Source organism: Papaver somniferum, chromosome 2 (assembly GCF_003573695.1).
Source record: "Papaver somniferum cultivar HN1 chromosome 2, ASM357369v1, whole genome shotgun sequence".
Classification (NCBI taxonomy): domain Eukaryota; kingdom Viridiplantae; phylum Streptophyta; class Magnoliopsida; order Ranunculales; family Papaveraceae; genus Papaver; species Papaver somniferum.
The window spans coordinates 200,643,685-200,660,187 of NC_039359.1; the positions used below are offsets into that span (position 1 = coordinate 200,643,685).

Genomic DNA, 16,503 nt, shown 5'->3' on the forward strand with positions numbered 1-16,503 from the left:
TTTTACTATTATTTGTTCCTTTTTACGTTTCTTTTTGTATCTTTGATTTACAGGTTCGAAGTGGAGCACTAAGGACTTGGAGAGGAAAAAGCTTAAAGCGAAAAGAGAAGAAAAAAGGACAATTTTAGGATTTAATTTTTAATTTTTTTTAGAGTGTGTGAGGAAAACTGTAATTTTTTATTTATTTATTTTGGACTTTGGACTTTAAACAATTGGACTTTATTCTTTTTTTTACGGGTATTATTAAAAAAAAAATAATAAAAAAATTTATATAAACTGTGTGCAGGGAAGGACGACGATTACTATATCGTCTCGGCCCCTCGGGTTCGTACATGGCATAGGAGTCTTGGCCCGAGTCGACTTCAACGGTTCATCCCCCGTCTGGTACGGGAGGTAAGTCCATTGAAACACTCGCGAATCTCCTGTAAGCGAGAAACTGTATTCATTAAGGTGATTCATTGATTGAGGACGAATTTGGACTGTTTTTAAATTCCTAGTAAAGGGCAAGGCCTGGCCAATACAAGATAAGGGTTCGGATTTCATCACCGTTCTCTTCTTGCCCGCCTTAGGAAAACGAAACCAAACGCGATCCTAAGCCTAAAATTTTGACTAGAACGAGACCTATAGGGTAACGAGCTTAATAGGAAACTCGTTCGAAAAATATTGGTTGCTCTTTAAGCACACTTCAAAGTTCATGATGGTTTCTGTGAGTTGAATGCGTGACTGCGCCGCCTTCTAATGCGGTGAGGCCTTGGGTATCAAATCTCTACTAAGCTTCCCTCGTCTCTATTCAACTTACTTTGACTCGGATTGATTCCAGAGGGGTTTGCACAAATTGCAACGAATTCCCTTTCGAAAGATAGAAGCTGGTCTAGAAACAATCTAAGTGGAGCCATCATGCTTTTTGTTTGCTAGAATTTATAGGTTTGATTTGGTCGAGTCAGCCTTGTTTGTGATTTTGTAGAATTCCTCTGTAGTTTGTGTTTCCTCGGTGATGAATCCTTTTCAGGAGACGCCACCTGAGATGACGTTACGGGAATATATGTCTAGAAATTCTCGTTATCAAGAGACGTCTTCGGAAATGACTCTTGGTGAATATATGCGTGAGCAGCGCTATATGGATACTCCAACTTGTATTGAGGAATCACCTCTAACGATCTATGAGAAATATTATAAACATAGACCATATAGTTGGGAACAAAGCTTGAGAATTCGTGAATATCAAAAATTATATTGTGATGATGATGAGGAGGAGGATGGTGATGATGATTATAATGATATTTCTAGTTCAAATCCAAATAATTTTAATAATTATTTACCTATTCAAAAGGACGAGGATTTGACTAGAAATACCCCCGTTTTAGACGATGATTACGAAACCGATGATGGTTTAGAGGAACCAGTTTATCTTGAGAGTACTGTTTTCGAGTCAAACGATTTAGAAACAATAGTATTAGATGAACTCGTAGAGATTAGCGGGGATGAACCTTACTTAGAAAAATCAATCACCCACTTTCAGGAATCTGATGACCTAGAAATTAGGGAGATTATGACCTAGAAATTGAGTACGGACGAAAATAACATGACTTAAAAGACATTTAACTGCATTTTTAATTAACAACATTTTTTGAAACCATATCTTGGGTTTTTGGAAACTTCTCTAAGCGTTCCGTAAACTATATATGATGCAAATATTCGGGCTTCATTTTTTTTGAAACCTAACGGAGAATAATAAAAAATGCTTCCATGCATCAAATTTTTGAAACCTCCTGTCCTGGTTTTCGACGCAAAACGCAACTCTTTGTTGTTGGTCATCAATTTTTCAAACTAATAGACATATGGTTTTCCTCCATAGTGTATTGTAGGACCCTATTTTAAGGGAATCAATTCGATGTGTTGGGTACCAAATCAATGTCTTGGTCATTGTTGGGATATCAACCGTTAACTAATCCTTTTTTTCATTGGATTCAAATTTTTGTTCATGAACAAAGTTTTATTTTTATTTTTATACAAACCTAGTTGGAAGCCTAGTAAGATGAGTTCCAATAACGTACTACCATGTCAATTGAACATGTTTCCTTGCTAACGTACCAGCTAGTCTCATGGAGAACCAGCCAAGAGAGCCGAAACGGATAGCGGGTTGATTATGTTGCAAGGAGAGAAAGCTACATCTACCTTCCATGCTAAATCCTGCAGTATTACGCCATCGGGGACTCGAACTTAGGACCTCCTGGAGCGCGAAGCAGTATTACACCATCGGAGACTCGAACCTGAGACCTTTTGGAACACATCAAACCTTTGAAAACGGGGATGAGCAGCTGAAGTAGCTACCTGTTTTTTATGCACAGCGTTTTTACAAAACACAAACAACATGTCCACAAATAAACCAGAAAGAAATGAGAAACTAAAAAAAGATCATACTAGCCTAAAAAGAAAAGAAAAAGAAAACACCTAAGTCTAAGAGACGAGTCAAAAAGGCGCACAAACCATTGGTGTCTTGCTTGTGTTGGAAATGTTACCCCCTTATGTAATGTTCTACATAGATTTGTTATCGTTGGGAGATATATATATTTAAAAACATAGTTTTTTAATTTATATCAAACTAAGAGAAATAGTGTGGTGGTATTATTTTGGGCTCCCACACTATAGATTTGGGTTCAAGTCTCACCCCACGCATTTGACTAGGTATATTTATATATCTATATTATTTATTTAAATCCGGGAGAGCGGGACCTTGGGGCCTTGGGAGGTCTGGTGATTCAGAAACTGATTTTTTACAGATTTAACTCTTGATTTCCAAAAAACGATTTTCTCCAATTAATTATATTAATTTTTGGTAATTATATTATTACCGTTTTGTGACTGTTATGGAGGATTTTCAGTGAGCACTAATTTCAAAATTGATTTTCATTAAAACCGTATTAATTTCTTTTGAGTTATAAAAGAACAGTTTTTGGAGAAGATGAAACACAATTGTTTTTCATCTATTTTGAGTTCTGAGCAAGTGTAGAAAGAGTTGTTGTTGGTTCGATTTCTGAACAAGAGAGTTATCAACTATTTTATCCCATAGGGTTTTCGACAAGAATCGACTGCCAGCACACAATAAAGAAGCAGAGTCGCGAAACACCTTAAAGATAGCGACCTAGTCCGCGACTCAGCTGTTTGAGATCCGTTTTGATTTTGTAAATTGTTTCCAACAATTTTAAGGTGTTTGATTTTGCTATGGAGGTTGAAAGAAGCGCGTTGATGATACCAACAATTCTTTCAAATTTGAAGGGTTGCATTTCAGAAGATGGAAGGTGAAGATGTTCTTTTATCTCAAACTGATGAAGCTGCATATGATTGTGTCGAGTGTTCATCCTGGAACCCTGGAACCTGTTGCTGATAAGACTTCCGTTGCTGCTGATACTGGTGGTGCTGATACCGATCCACCTCCTACCGGTGGTGCCAAAGAAGTTGTTCCTCAAACTCCTGAGGAGAAGCAGAAGGCCATTGACAAATGGGTCAATAATGACTTCGATTGCAAAAACTACATTCTTAACGCATTATCTGATGATTTGTATGAGTATTATTCAACTTTTGAAACTTCTAAAGATGTATGGGATGCATTACAGAAAACATATGACACCGAGGAAGCTGGTTCAAAGAAATATGCTGTGAGCCGGTATGTGAGATACCAAATGGTGGATGATAGATCAGTTGTTGCACATGCTCATGAACTTCAAAAAATTTACCACGAAATTGTGGCCGAATGTATGAAAACTGATGAAAAATTTCAAGTTTCTGTAATTATTGACAATTTACCACCTAGGTGGAAAGATTTTCGTAATACTTTGCGTGACAAGACTAAAAAATTTTCTCTTGAAAGTTTGATTGTTAAGCTCCGGGTTGAGGAAGAAGCTCGGAAACAAGATAAGAAGGAAGAGATTCTCGTTGTTTCTAACAATAAGACTCATCCCAGTTTGAAACCTAAGAAAAAGGATATGAAACCTAACCCGAACCAGAAGAAATAAGGAGGAAGGCCTAATCAAAACAAGAACCAACACCCATCGAAAAATGGACAAAATTCCAATTCTGAGTTTCTTTGTTATACCTGTGGTAAACCAAACCACATGGCTAGGCATTGCAGGTTTAACAAGGAAAAGAATAACGCACAAGCTAATGCTGTGAGTGACGTTATAACTGCCATGGTCTCTGATCCAGAGTTCTACATGGTTGGTGGATCCGATGGGTGGTGGATAGACAGCGGTGCTTCGCGTCATTGTTGTTTTTATAGGTCCATGTTTAAGACTTATGCTGAAACCAAGGATAAGAAAGTGTTGTTGGGAGACTCTCACAGCACTATGGTAAAAGGTTCTGGTACGATAGAGTTGAAGTTTACTTCTGGGAAGACACTCATGCTGAAAGATGTCCTTCACACTCCAGAAATGAGAAAGAACCTTGTTTCCGGCTATCTTCTCAACAAGGCTGGGTTGTTTCAAACTATTGGGTCTGATATTTACACTATAACAAAGAATAAGAGTTTTGTAGGAAAGGGTGATGCTACTGATGGAATGTTTAAGCTTAATGTTGATGTTATGAATAAAATTGAATCTTCTGCTTATATGGTTTGCAATTTTAATGTTTGGCATGGTAGGCTTTGTCATGTGGGTAAAAAGTTAGTAAATAACATGAGAAAGTTAGGTGTCCTCCCTGAATTTTCTGAAAATGAATTTGAAAAATGTGAATACTGCAGTCAAGCAAAAATAACCAAAACTTCACATAAATCTGTTGTAAGAGAATCCAAACCACTAGACTTAATACATTCTGATTTGTGTGAATATGAAGGTATCCTAACTAGAAATGGCAAGAGGTATATCATGACGTTCATTGATGATTGTTCTAATTATACTTATGTTTATTTGTTGAGCCATAAGAATGAAGTTATTGAAAAATTTAAGATATTTATTGCTGAAATTGAAAATCAATTTGGTAGAAAAATTAAGAGGTTTCGTAGTGATAGAGGCATTGAATATGATTCTGCTCCTTTTACTGAAATTTATCAAACTAATGGCATAATACATGAAAGAACTGCTCCATATAATCCTCAAATGAATGGAAAAGCTGCAAGAAAGAATCGTACACTGACTGAACTTACTGTTGCTTGTTTGCTTAGTTCTGGTGCTGCTTCCCATTGGTGGGGTGAATGTTTGTTGACTGTTTGCCATGTTTTGAATCGCATTCCCAATAATAAAACCAAGATATCTCCTTATGAAATCTGGAGAGATAGAAAACCTAATGTCTCTTATTTTAGAGTTTGGGGTTGTTTAGCTTTCGTTAGAAAACCTAATCCTAAAAGACATAAGTTAGAAAGTAGAGCTTATGAATGTGTTTTTATTGGTTATGGTCAAGACAGTAAAGCCTATAGGTTCTTTGATATTAATAATAAGGTTATTATTGAATCTATTGATGTTGATTTTTCGAAGAGAGATTTCCTTTTAAATCTATAAATAGTGGGGGTAGTAGTGGGGGTTCTTTACCTAGTACTTTACCTAGTTATGATTCTGAACCTAGATTAGAATAACCTAGAAGTGAAGAAACTAGGATCACTGAAGTTGAACCTAGACGTAGTAAAAGAGCTAGGACCGAGACAAAAGATAAAGATCCCGATTTTGAATTTTACACTATAGAGGAAGAACCTTCTAATTTACAAGAGGCGTTTAGTTCTGCAGAGTCTAGTTTCTAGCAAGAAACTGTAGATAATGAATGGGATTCTCACATGTCTAATGGAACTTGGCGTATAGTACATTTACTCCTTGGTTGTAAGCCTATAGGTTGTAAATGGGTTTTGAAAAGGAAACTCAAACCTGATGGAACAGTAGATAAGCACAAGGCTAGACTGGTTGCTAAAGGATTTAGGCAACGAGAAAACGTAGACTTTTTTGACACTTATTCTCCTGTTACTAGATTAACATCAATACGTGTTTTGGTTGCTGTTGCTGCTGTTCATAATCTTGTTATTCACCAAATGGATGTGAAAACTTTTTTTTTGAATGGTGAACTGGAAGAGGAAATTTACATGGAACAACCTGAAGGTTTTGTAATTCCTGGACAAGAACAAAAAGTATGTAAGCTAGAAAAATATCTTTATGGTTTGAAACAAGCTCCTAAACAATGGCATGAGAAATTTGATAATTTAATGATTTCAAATAACTTCAGAATAAATGAGGGTGACAAATGTATCTATTATAAATCTGAGAATGATGTGTGTGTGATTGTTTGCTTGTATGTGGATGATTTGCTGATATTTGGTTCCAATTTATCTGTTGTCAATGAAACTAAAAGCATGCTTAGTTTGAATTTTTACATGAAAGATTTGGGTGAAGCTAGTGTAATCTTGGGAATCAAAATAACTAGAACTGATAGTGGTATTTTTTTAGATCAATCTCACTACATTGAAAAAATTCTGAGAAAGTATGAATATTTTGATTGTAAACCTGTTTGTACTCCGTTTGATCCTAATTTGAAATTGTTTAAGAATACTAGAGAAAGTGTTAGACAATCTGAATATGCTAGTATAATTGGAAGTCTGCGTTATGCAAATGATTGTACTAGACCAGACATTGCATATGCAGTGGGAGTTCTGTGCAGGTTTACCAATAATCCTAGTTGTCAACACTGGGATGCTATGGAGAGGGTTATGTGGTATCTGAAAAGAACCACAAACCTAGGAATACATATAATAGGTATCCCGCAGTCCTTGAAGGATTTAGCGATGCTAATTGGAACACTCTTTCAGATGATTCTAAGGCCACCAATGGATATGTTTTTACTATTACTGGGGGCGCTGTATCTTGGAGATCAAAGAAACAGACAATTATAGCCCAATCTACAATGGAGGCTGAATTGATGGCACTAGCAGCAGCTAGTGAAGAGGCAGGATGGATGAAGAGTCTGTTGTCAGACATTCCAGTATGGGAAAAACCGGTACCAGCCACTTTGATCCACTGCGATAGTACTGCAGCTATCAGAGTAGTAGAGAATTGTTATAATAACAATAAGAATCGATAGATACGTCGAAATCACGACACAGTTAGAGAATTTCTCACAACTGGCGTTGTTAGAGTAGATCATGTGAGATCTAAAGGAAACTTAGATGATCCTTTGACGAAAAGATTAGCAAGAGAAAAGGTATGTAATACCTCTAAAAGCATGGGAATTTTTCCCGTTAGAAGTTGAGTCATTTGTAATGGATACCCAACCTAGAAATAGGTTCAAATGGACTAGACGAAGTTATAAATGATATGATAGAGTCATGCATTCCCATAGCATGATATCCTGAAGAGGGAAACAATATGAGTTTTTAACTCTTAATGATGTCTATAGTTCTTAAGTTAGAGTGGGATACACATGAGTATTATTGATAGACTCACCTATAAGAATGTGAAGGTGTGGCCGCTTTCTATAAGAAATTGGGCATTTCTCTAGATCATTTGTTAAAAAAAGGGGATAAGCACATGGCCTTAATGTGCGAACTTAAGGACTTTACTCTAGATATAGTTGTGTTTGTTAAACAATCTAATATTAGTTAGAGTTCAAGACGCAAGTCACTCTAGTCACCTGGTGCTTAGAAAGTTTAACACTATGCAGAGGTTCAAGTCGAAAGGCACCTTTGCAGATGCACAACTATACAATACTTTCTCAATGTTTTTAAAATATAAGTGGGGGATTGTTGGGAGATATATATATTTAAAAACATAGTTTTTTAATTTATATCAAACTTAGAGAAATAGTGTGGTGGTATTATTTTGGGCTCCCACACTATAGACTTGGGTTCAAGTCTCACCCCATGCATTTGACTAGGTATATTTATATATCTATATTATTTATTTAAATCCGGGAGAGCGGGGCCTTGGGACCTTGGGAGGTCTGGTGATTCAGAAACTGATTTTTTGCAGATTTAATTCTTGATTTCCAAAAAACGGTTTTCTCCAATTAATTCTTTTAATTTTTGGTAATTATATTATTACCGTTTTGTGACTGTTATGGAGGATTTTCAGTGAGCACTAATTGCAAAATTGATTTTCATTAAAACCGTATTAATTTCTTTTGAGTTATAAAAGAACAGTTTCTGGAGAAGATGAAACACAATTGTTTTTCATCTATTTTGAGTTCTGAGGAAGTGTAGAAAGAGTTGTTGTTGGTTCGATTTCTCACAGTGTAGAGAAATCGAACAAGAGAGTTATCAGTTGTTTTATCCCATAGGGTTTTCGACAAGAATCGACTGCTAGCACACAATCAAGAGGCAGAGTCGCGAAACACCTTAAAGATAGTGACCTAGTCCGCGACTCAGCTGTTTGAGATCCGTTTTGATTTTGTAAATTGTTCCAAACAGTTATATTCGCAGATTATTTAAAAACTTCCAATCCGAACCGAAAATAGAGCCTTTTAGTCCCAAACGAGTTGGGGCAAGCAAGAGAATTTTTCGGCTTCTCTTTACTGGTAATGGTGATAGAGAAACATATGAATCCTTACCTTCTCTGTAATCGATATATTTCTGTGATAAAAGATCATATCCATACTGGGTTTTTTTACTTGATAATGAATCCATTACATAATCAAGAATTTAATGCAATCCAAGATAGACCAAAGAATCAGCATGTCTAGCTGTTTTCAGCAAAACCCATTGCAACATGATATCGCCCACACTATCTACAGGTTTCATCCCATGAAGATGTGGCAGATTTTACCCCGGCTTACCAGCTTCGTCACAACCCACTTCTTTTTATCCAGGCTGGGGTACTACTTAAAATCGCGAATCATCAACAAGAAATTTATTTACTTTTGCTAAAAAGTATAAGACTTGGGTAATGCAAAGCCTAATGGTTTATACGTGTGGCAAATTTACTGCTTTGTTTTTGAATTTATCCTGGTCACTAGTTTATTTTTGTTTAAATTTCCTTTTTGAATTTTATGAATTAATTTTCCTACAGAAAAAAGTGACAAGTGTATCAAAATGGATATGGAGATGCTTATATGATCGGGGACGACCGAAGGGAGTCCTTTCTTTACTTTCATTTTGGGGCCTAAAAATGCATTACATGCAACGTTTTCTTTTTCATTTTTAATCGATTAAATTGAATGGATATTGGCCGTATTCCTCGAAATTGAGTCTACAATCGGAGAGCTATCGTCCCCGACTACAGCTAGGAGCGATGGAAACGAATGACCCAATTGACGGCCGTCACCTAAACTTTTAATTTTAATCTTGATCGTTGATTGCCAACAGAATTCAGCCATCCGATCCAGAACTGTTACACAAATGTTACAAAAGTAGTACAAAATATGTATTACGTAAAGTATAACAGCTATAAATGTTTAGACAAAAAAACAGTTACCAAAAATGTTACAAAGCTTTATGAATAGTGTCACAAAAACCAGCCTCTACATTTCCCGCTAGGCACTCCAAATTTCGATCGTCCTTTACTGTTGCAACACTAGTTTTTCTGGGTCTCCACATACGTAGAATAAATACTCCCTTCGTTTGTGGAAAAAAAATACTCTTACTTTTTCAACTTGACCTATTTTTAGGCTAAAATAAAAAAGTGAAAGTATTTCTTTTTCCAAAAACAGAGGGTGTATTTCATACACGATTGGAGATGCTCGTGTAAATTGAGTTTCAAATCTGGTTTGCACAAATTTTTTCCTCCATTCTCCTCCTCTACTCTCACATTTTTGGCATCAACATAGAGAAATCTATTTAGGGTGCTGTTGGGAGAATTAAGGTCGTGCGCATTTTAAATTATTACGTTGTTAAAGGTTTCATTGAAGCATGAAGTTAATTTTCAACAACTTGCGAATGATATTCGAGAATTTCGAATTATTGTTTTGAAGAATTGTAAAATCTTAGAAGTCACAAGTACTGCATTGTCTGGTGTTTTCATTCTCTAGACTCCGACAAAATTTGGAACAAGAGAGTGGAAAACAAAGTGCATTGGTGGGGGTACCTTGTGAGAATCGAACATACACACACGAAAGCAATGGTTTCTTTAAAGACTGTATAAATGCCTCAAACTTACTGTTACATCTCTGTCAAACGAATAAGAATACTAGCTATCTCTAGCCAGCCATATTTGATTGATTTTGATTATCCCTGCTTTGTATCTTTTCTATGTTAATCAACAGAAGGTGGCATCAAACTTCGCCTGTTTTCTTATTTACCCACGTAGTTAAAGCGTTGGTGTTTACGTGTTGCTGTCATCAAAAAGAAAGTAATAATCGGTCACTATTTAATGGTTAACATTCAAATAGTCAGATTCGAAAACTTTATGCATCGAATAAAATAGTTCAACAGAATCATCAACAGCAAGGACCAGTCAAAGAATACAACTCCTACTTGCTGGTATCTCATATCAGTTCATTGTGAAACAGAAACGCCTTTTTTAAAATGAGAATAAGTATATCGCGTGGTCTTTGGAGAGGGTCTGGTTTGAAGCACATTCTCTTTTTGAACCCTCACTTTTTTGGTTTGGTTTTTGAAAGCACTTGCCTTCTTTCTCTATAAATTGCCATCTAAAGAACTTCACTCCATCACATAAAAAATCAATCTTCTTTCTCTTTTTACTTCCCACCATACAAAACTACTCTCAACCATATCGGACCATTGTCTTATTCAAACATCAAACTTGATTCATTGCTTTTCAGCGTTTAGTACCCCGTCGAAATGGAAGCTATAATGAGAGTGGCATCAAAGAAAGGAGTGGTAATATTTAGTAAGAGTACATGCTGTATGTGCTATACTGTCAAAATTCTATTCCACGAACTCGGTGTGAACCCGTTGATTCATGAACTTGATCATGATCCTGAAGGAAAAGATATGGAGAAGGCACTGATGAGGATGGGTTGTAACACAGCAGTACCAGCCGTGTACATTAATGGTCAATTTGTTGGATCCACCAATGAAATTATGTCTCTCCATCTTGGTGGTTCGTTGCTCCCATTGGTCAGACCCTACCAAGCTATATGGTGATGAATCATGACAGCTTGCTCTCAGCTTACAAGAATAAGAATGCATGGACAAAATTCCATATAATTTATCGCTTTGCAATGTAATATTAGGCACTAGCTACTAATTAATTAATTAGCAGATTAAGCTCGACAATTAGTGGTCAATTATGCCACAATAAAGGAGAAAGAGTACGCATATATCTCTCTTATCTGCTAATGAAAACGTTCATTTTTCTTACACTACTTCCGCTCTCTTGCACTATTTATATATAAGAGGCTAAGAGCCCTACAGGATCATTATGGAATGCCTTCTCTTTTTTATTTATTTTCCTTTAGAGCAAGAGCCATGGAGCTAGTGTTCTAATTCAAAATGAATGAATTTCACTAGATTTGATCAAATTAGGTGCTGCTATGGAACGAGAATACCCACTCATTAATCAAAAATCACTCACATACTCATTCAAGTGAATAAGTGGTCGACGGTCTTTACTAGGAGGCTGATCTTCTTCCTCCTGAGAAAAACTTGAGTTAGGAGGCTAATCTTTTGCCTCCTGGAAAAAAAATTGTCCTAGGAGGCTGATCTTCTGCCTCCTGGAGATAAAAAAACAAAAATAAAATATATTAAAATATCTAAAATCATGTTGGGGAGGCTGATCTTCTGTTTCTTGGGTGATTTTTTCCTCTCAAGCAGCTGATAATCAGCCTCTTCAAGAAATTTTCCCTCCAAGAGGCTGATCATGTGCCTCTTAGTGTGTATTTTAGCCTCTCCCATGGTTAGAAACACACTCTTTCACTCAGTCTCTTACTCGTTTAGGTAGTGAATGAGTGTTAAAAACACTCATTGCATATCCCTTGCTCTTAGAAGGTTAGATTTTACTCCCTCCGTCCCAAATTAATTGACCTATTTATAGTTTGTGCAATTATTAAGGCAAGGAGAAAAGAGAAATATGTTTCAGTATATTTTACAATTATATCCTTCTGGATAATAACCAGTAAAACTTAGAAATGATTTATCTCTTAAACTATACCACGGTTTTTCGTAAACTTTATACCATTGAAAAATCATTTTAAAACACCTACATAACGAATATAAACATGACTATCAAATTATATATATTTCTCGTAGTAACAATAATCAATTAAAAGGGTAGTTTTAGAAATATTCCCTTGATTACTGAGATAGCTCATTTATTTGTGGGACAAAATTTAAAACCAATTAGTTCCATTAATTTGGGAGTATTAAAAAAAAAAAAAAAAAAAAAAAAACCAACAGTGCTACAAATTGGCAACAACCAGAGCCAAAAGAAAAAAAAAAAAGGTACATTCAGTGCACCAACAACGACCCACCAAAACTCCAAGGATACACACGAAAAAAGATAATCACGAACTCAATCAAGCAAAACTAGCAAATTAGGATTTCTTCTTTCTAGGGGTGGAAGATCTTTTCGCGAGCCTCAAATACTCGTTTGTAACTCCATCCAGTAAAAGTTTAGCTATTTCCTAATAAGCTAGTGACTTGCAAGAGTTTTTCCTTATGTTGCTCACTGTCCAAATGTTTAAATGCAGAGACTATTTTAAAGATTTCAATTTCTCTACAATGATCTTATTTCTATTCTTAATACCCATGCTTTCATTATCTGTCTCATATCAGATTCATCTGAAGAACCATCATTAGCCTCCCCTGCATCTTCTATTTCAAGATATTTCTCCTTGTCAGTATCGTCTCTAACTTCATCTTCTCTTATTTCATCCAGGTAAGAGTAAGGGTTTGAATAGCAAGTAGGAACACCATATTGCATTTTTTTCTTTTTGAAGTTGGCATTCCAAATTCGTTATGAAGATTGAGCAATTTCCATCGAACTTTGTCCCCCTTTTTGGCCCTCAAACCTGAAATCTTTCTGAGCCTCTAAAAGGGGATTTTGTCAAGCATCATTGATGTTATTGTCTTCCTTCTCACTAATCAATGCAGTTGAAGTAGTATTTTTGTTATTTTTTTATCGGTAAAAAATTAGGTATTGACGAGTTTCGAACTCAGATCACTAGTATCATCACTCAATGACTCTATCTCTGTTATACACTGACATCGGCTCATTTCCGACTTTTGGAAACCAACTCTTTGGAATAGGATTATAGCTTCACATCTTAAATAAATGACCAAAGCTTTTACGATGAGAGCACGAAAGACGTTTCCGTGAGCACTCAGCCTTCATCACATACTTGTCAATTTGGCAGGGAAGCTCAGTAGGGAAAGAATACTATTTAACATATATTTCCACATGTACTCTTGCACATGACATCCTTGGCTTTAAAGCAGCTTGCGACTCAACTAGTGTTAGTGTTAGTTCGATTGATTAACTCGATCAAAGCAGTTTACTACCACCTTACGAGACAAACACCTAGCCAACACGTCCAACTTATCCTCCCACCCTCGTCGGGTAACCCACTACCAGTTATGATACCATTTATAATGTCGCAACGCTCCACCAGTACTGTACCCCATTTATAGCTACTACGGTCATGTAATAGTGTAAGGTTTTCAATAGACATTGCTATTGTTCTCCAGACAACAATTTCCCTGGAGATCACGTATTCCTGGATATATCCTCTTCAAACATGCTTAATTGGAGAGTTCTTTTGAACTATGAATCCAATTGTACCGAAAAGACTTCGGTGTTAATTTATGATATATCATCAGGTATATGTTGTTTTCCGCCTAATCACTGCCGAATACATGATATTATAATCTCATCCACTTAGGTTGGAGCTATCAATGGATCCAAAATACATGAGAATATACGGGATGTTGTAATTTTAATGTCGAATCCATAATAACAAAATTTAATATTATAATAAAGAGATTACAAATTCATAATTATATTTGTTAGATTTCTTGCATACTCTTGTTTTCTATGTTGTTTCTCATGTTAGATGAATCATCCAAAATTAACATAAATAGTGTTAAAAAGATCTAAAAATGTACCGGAGGTTCTAAAACCAAGTGGTTTAGAGGAAATACAAAGAGAAAAAATGGGTTTAGAGCACCCTTTATTTATATGGGTCGAGTGCCACTGTAATGGATCGTTCAGAAATGGATGTGAGATACTAAAAAATCTCGAGAATATACGACCGAAATCGTGAAGTGTGATAACGGATAAGAATGAAAAAAAGTTAAATCTCGATTGAAAAAATAAAGTAGTCTTCCCAAGTTCGTTAGGTAAGTACCGAAGAGGAAGGAAGGAAGGAGATCACTTGTTTGAAAACGAGCTTAATGCTTAAAAGTGTACACAACTCAATTTTTTTCTGTTTAGTTGTTGATGTAGTACATCTTTCCTAATTCTTTGTTTCTTTTAGTTTTTCTTATTTCTTGCCTTACAAGACTTTGCTTTCCTAGTTTAGGTAGATTTCCTTTTTATCTAGTCGTCTATTGTAAGCCTATATATAGAGACTAAGTTTATTGTTCTGAAAACATCTTATTATTATCAATTAAATACTTATTATCTTGATTATTCAATCATATTTTTATTAAGTTTCCTACGAAAATTAAACTCTCTTCGTATCTCCAGCAACTTGTTTGCTTTCGACGCTATCAATCTATATTAGTTGGTACCACAACCGACGCTTTTAGATTTTTATCTAATAACCAATCCTTAAAACGCTTCTGCAACTCAAACCCTAAAAATTCTTTGTCAACAACTTTTAGTTTTATTTTTCAGAAAAGTTCAATGGCAGATAAACCACTTATGAAAGAAGATCTTGTTGAGCTTGAAACTAATATGACAAACAAACTTAAAGCTTCCATCATCACAGAACTTAAAACAAAATTTGAAACAAGTATAAATTTTCTCGAGAAAAAAGGCTTGGAACTCATGAATAATACATGATCATGATAGCCAATCATGTTGGAGGAAGATAAAGACATGCCAGGATTGTTCGACGATAAAGAAGAAAAGAAGGGAGATGAAACAAAGTACGTAAAACAAAATTCATTCTTTCCGAAAACTGATATTCCGGGAAAAGTTTTAAGTGAACTAAAATAAAATAAAAAGTTCATATGTTTTCTAGATAGTCCAAGTAAAAAACTAGCAGTTTTGAATCTCGACAATGATGAAGATGACGAGTTAGAAGAAGAAAAAGAGAAAAGGTTGACTGAGGATATTAGATCGAAGTTTAGTCTAAATCCTTATGGGACTCTACCAGAGTATAAATTGAAAGCTGATATTCTTAAATTCCATGGTGGTCTACAGATTGAAGAATTGATGGATTGGTTTTATGAAGTAGAACGTTTTTCAAGTTCATGGAAGTACCTGACCATTCTAAAGTGAAGCTTGTTGTTAAAGCACTCCTCGGTCGAACTCACAAGCGTTTCTATCTCAAGCTTGTTTGTCAAGTTTAGTTGATCAAAAATATATACTTGATTTCTAGTCTACTTATAGGTATATAACGGATTAGGATAGAATGTGTAATTGATCTTTAGACTTCACAGCGTTTACCAATTGAAGAAGAAGATCTACTGAGGATCTTGGAGGAACTTTATCAAAAAAAGGTATGTGGAGACTAAAACTTATCTATCACTCAGAAGTCTATTATATTCTATCTTCTAATGAGACTAAGTCGTATAGCTATATATAATTTTACATTATACACATTTGATATTTCGAGCCGAGTTTATCTCACGTATCTATTTCTCGAAATACATGTTGGAAGATTTTTACTTTAGCTATGTTCATCGTATTCTTGACGAGTTTAGTTGGAAATAATTTATTTGTTGGAAACTAAATATTAAATAAAAATATGATGATGTGAAAATTACCTTGAACATCTTATATGATTTGTGTGAGACATTCATTTAATGTTAGCTCGGGAATTTTCGTATTGATCATTCGATCATTTGAAAATTACTTGAAGCTAATGGTATGTGTGAGATTACCATTTTCGTCTTCTAAGGATTTTTCAATGATTGAAATAAGATTTTAGAACGATTACCCATGTCTGGATACAACACGGTATGCAGACCCAGTATGCGAACTGTATTGTGATGATTCAGATCCGTAACTTTTGTTTGCGTACCTAGTATGGGAACGGATTTACCTGAGAATGTCCAGAACTCTTGTTTTCGTACCTAGTATGCGAACGGATTTACCTGAGTTGTGTCCGAAATGGTTGTTCGCGAACCGGGTTTGCGAACCGCTTGACTAGGCCAAGGTCCGGAGCTGGTTTTTACGTACCCGGTTTGCGAACACAGTGGTTAAGTTCTAAAATCGCTAATGTATGATTCTCATACTCATGAACACATTTATGATTTAAGGAATGTAAATTAACTTTGCAAACCACGGCTTAATGTTCATGAATTGACTCTTGTATAAGTACTTTGTACGATCAAAAATCAAACCGAATTCGTTTCAATTTGTTCATGAATATTTCTATGAGAAAGTGAACAATTGAATAATTGAACAACTCTATTTGAAGCACAATTAGATTCATTTGATTATGTATCATGATTTATTGATCATCATATTT

General features: G+C 35.4%; 1 protein-coding gene across 1 annotated transcript; it reads left to right on the top strand.

The window, feature by feature from the left end:
• Positions 1-10,572: 10,572 nt before the first annotated feature.
• On the top strand, positions 10,573-11,229 carry LOC113354378 (glutaredoxin-C13-like). Its single transcript, XM_026597725.1, has one exon. The coding sequence runs from the start codon at positions 10,703-10,705 to the stop codon at positions 11,006-11,008; it is 306 nt and encodes a 101-aa protein (XP_026453510.1). The 5' UTR covers positions 10,573-10,702; the 3' UTR covers positions 11,009-11,229.
• Positions 11,230-16,503: the final 5,274 nt, after the last annotated feature.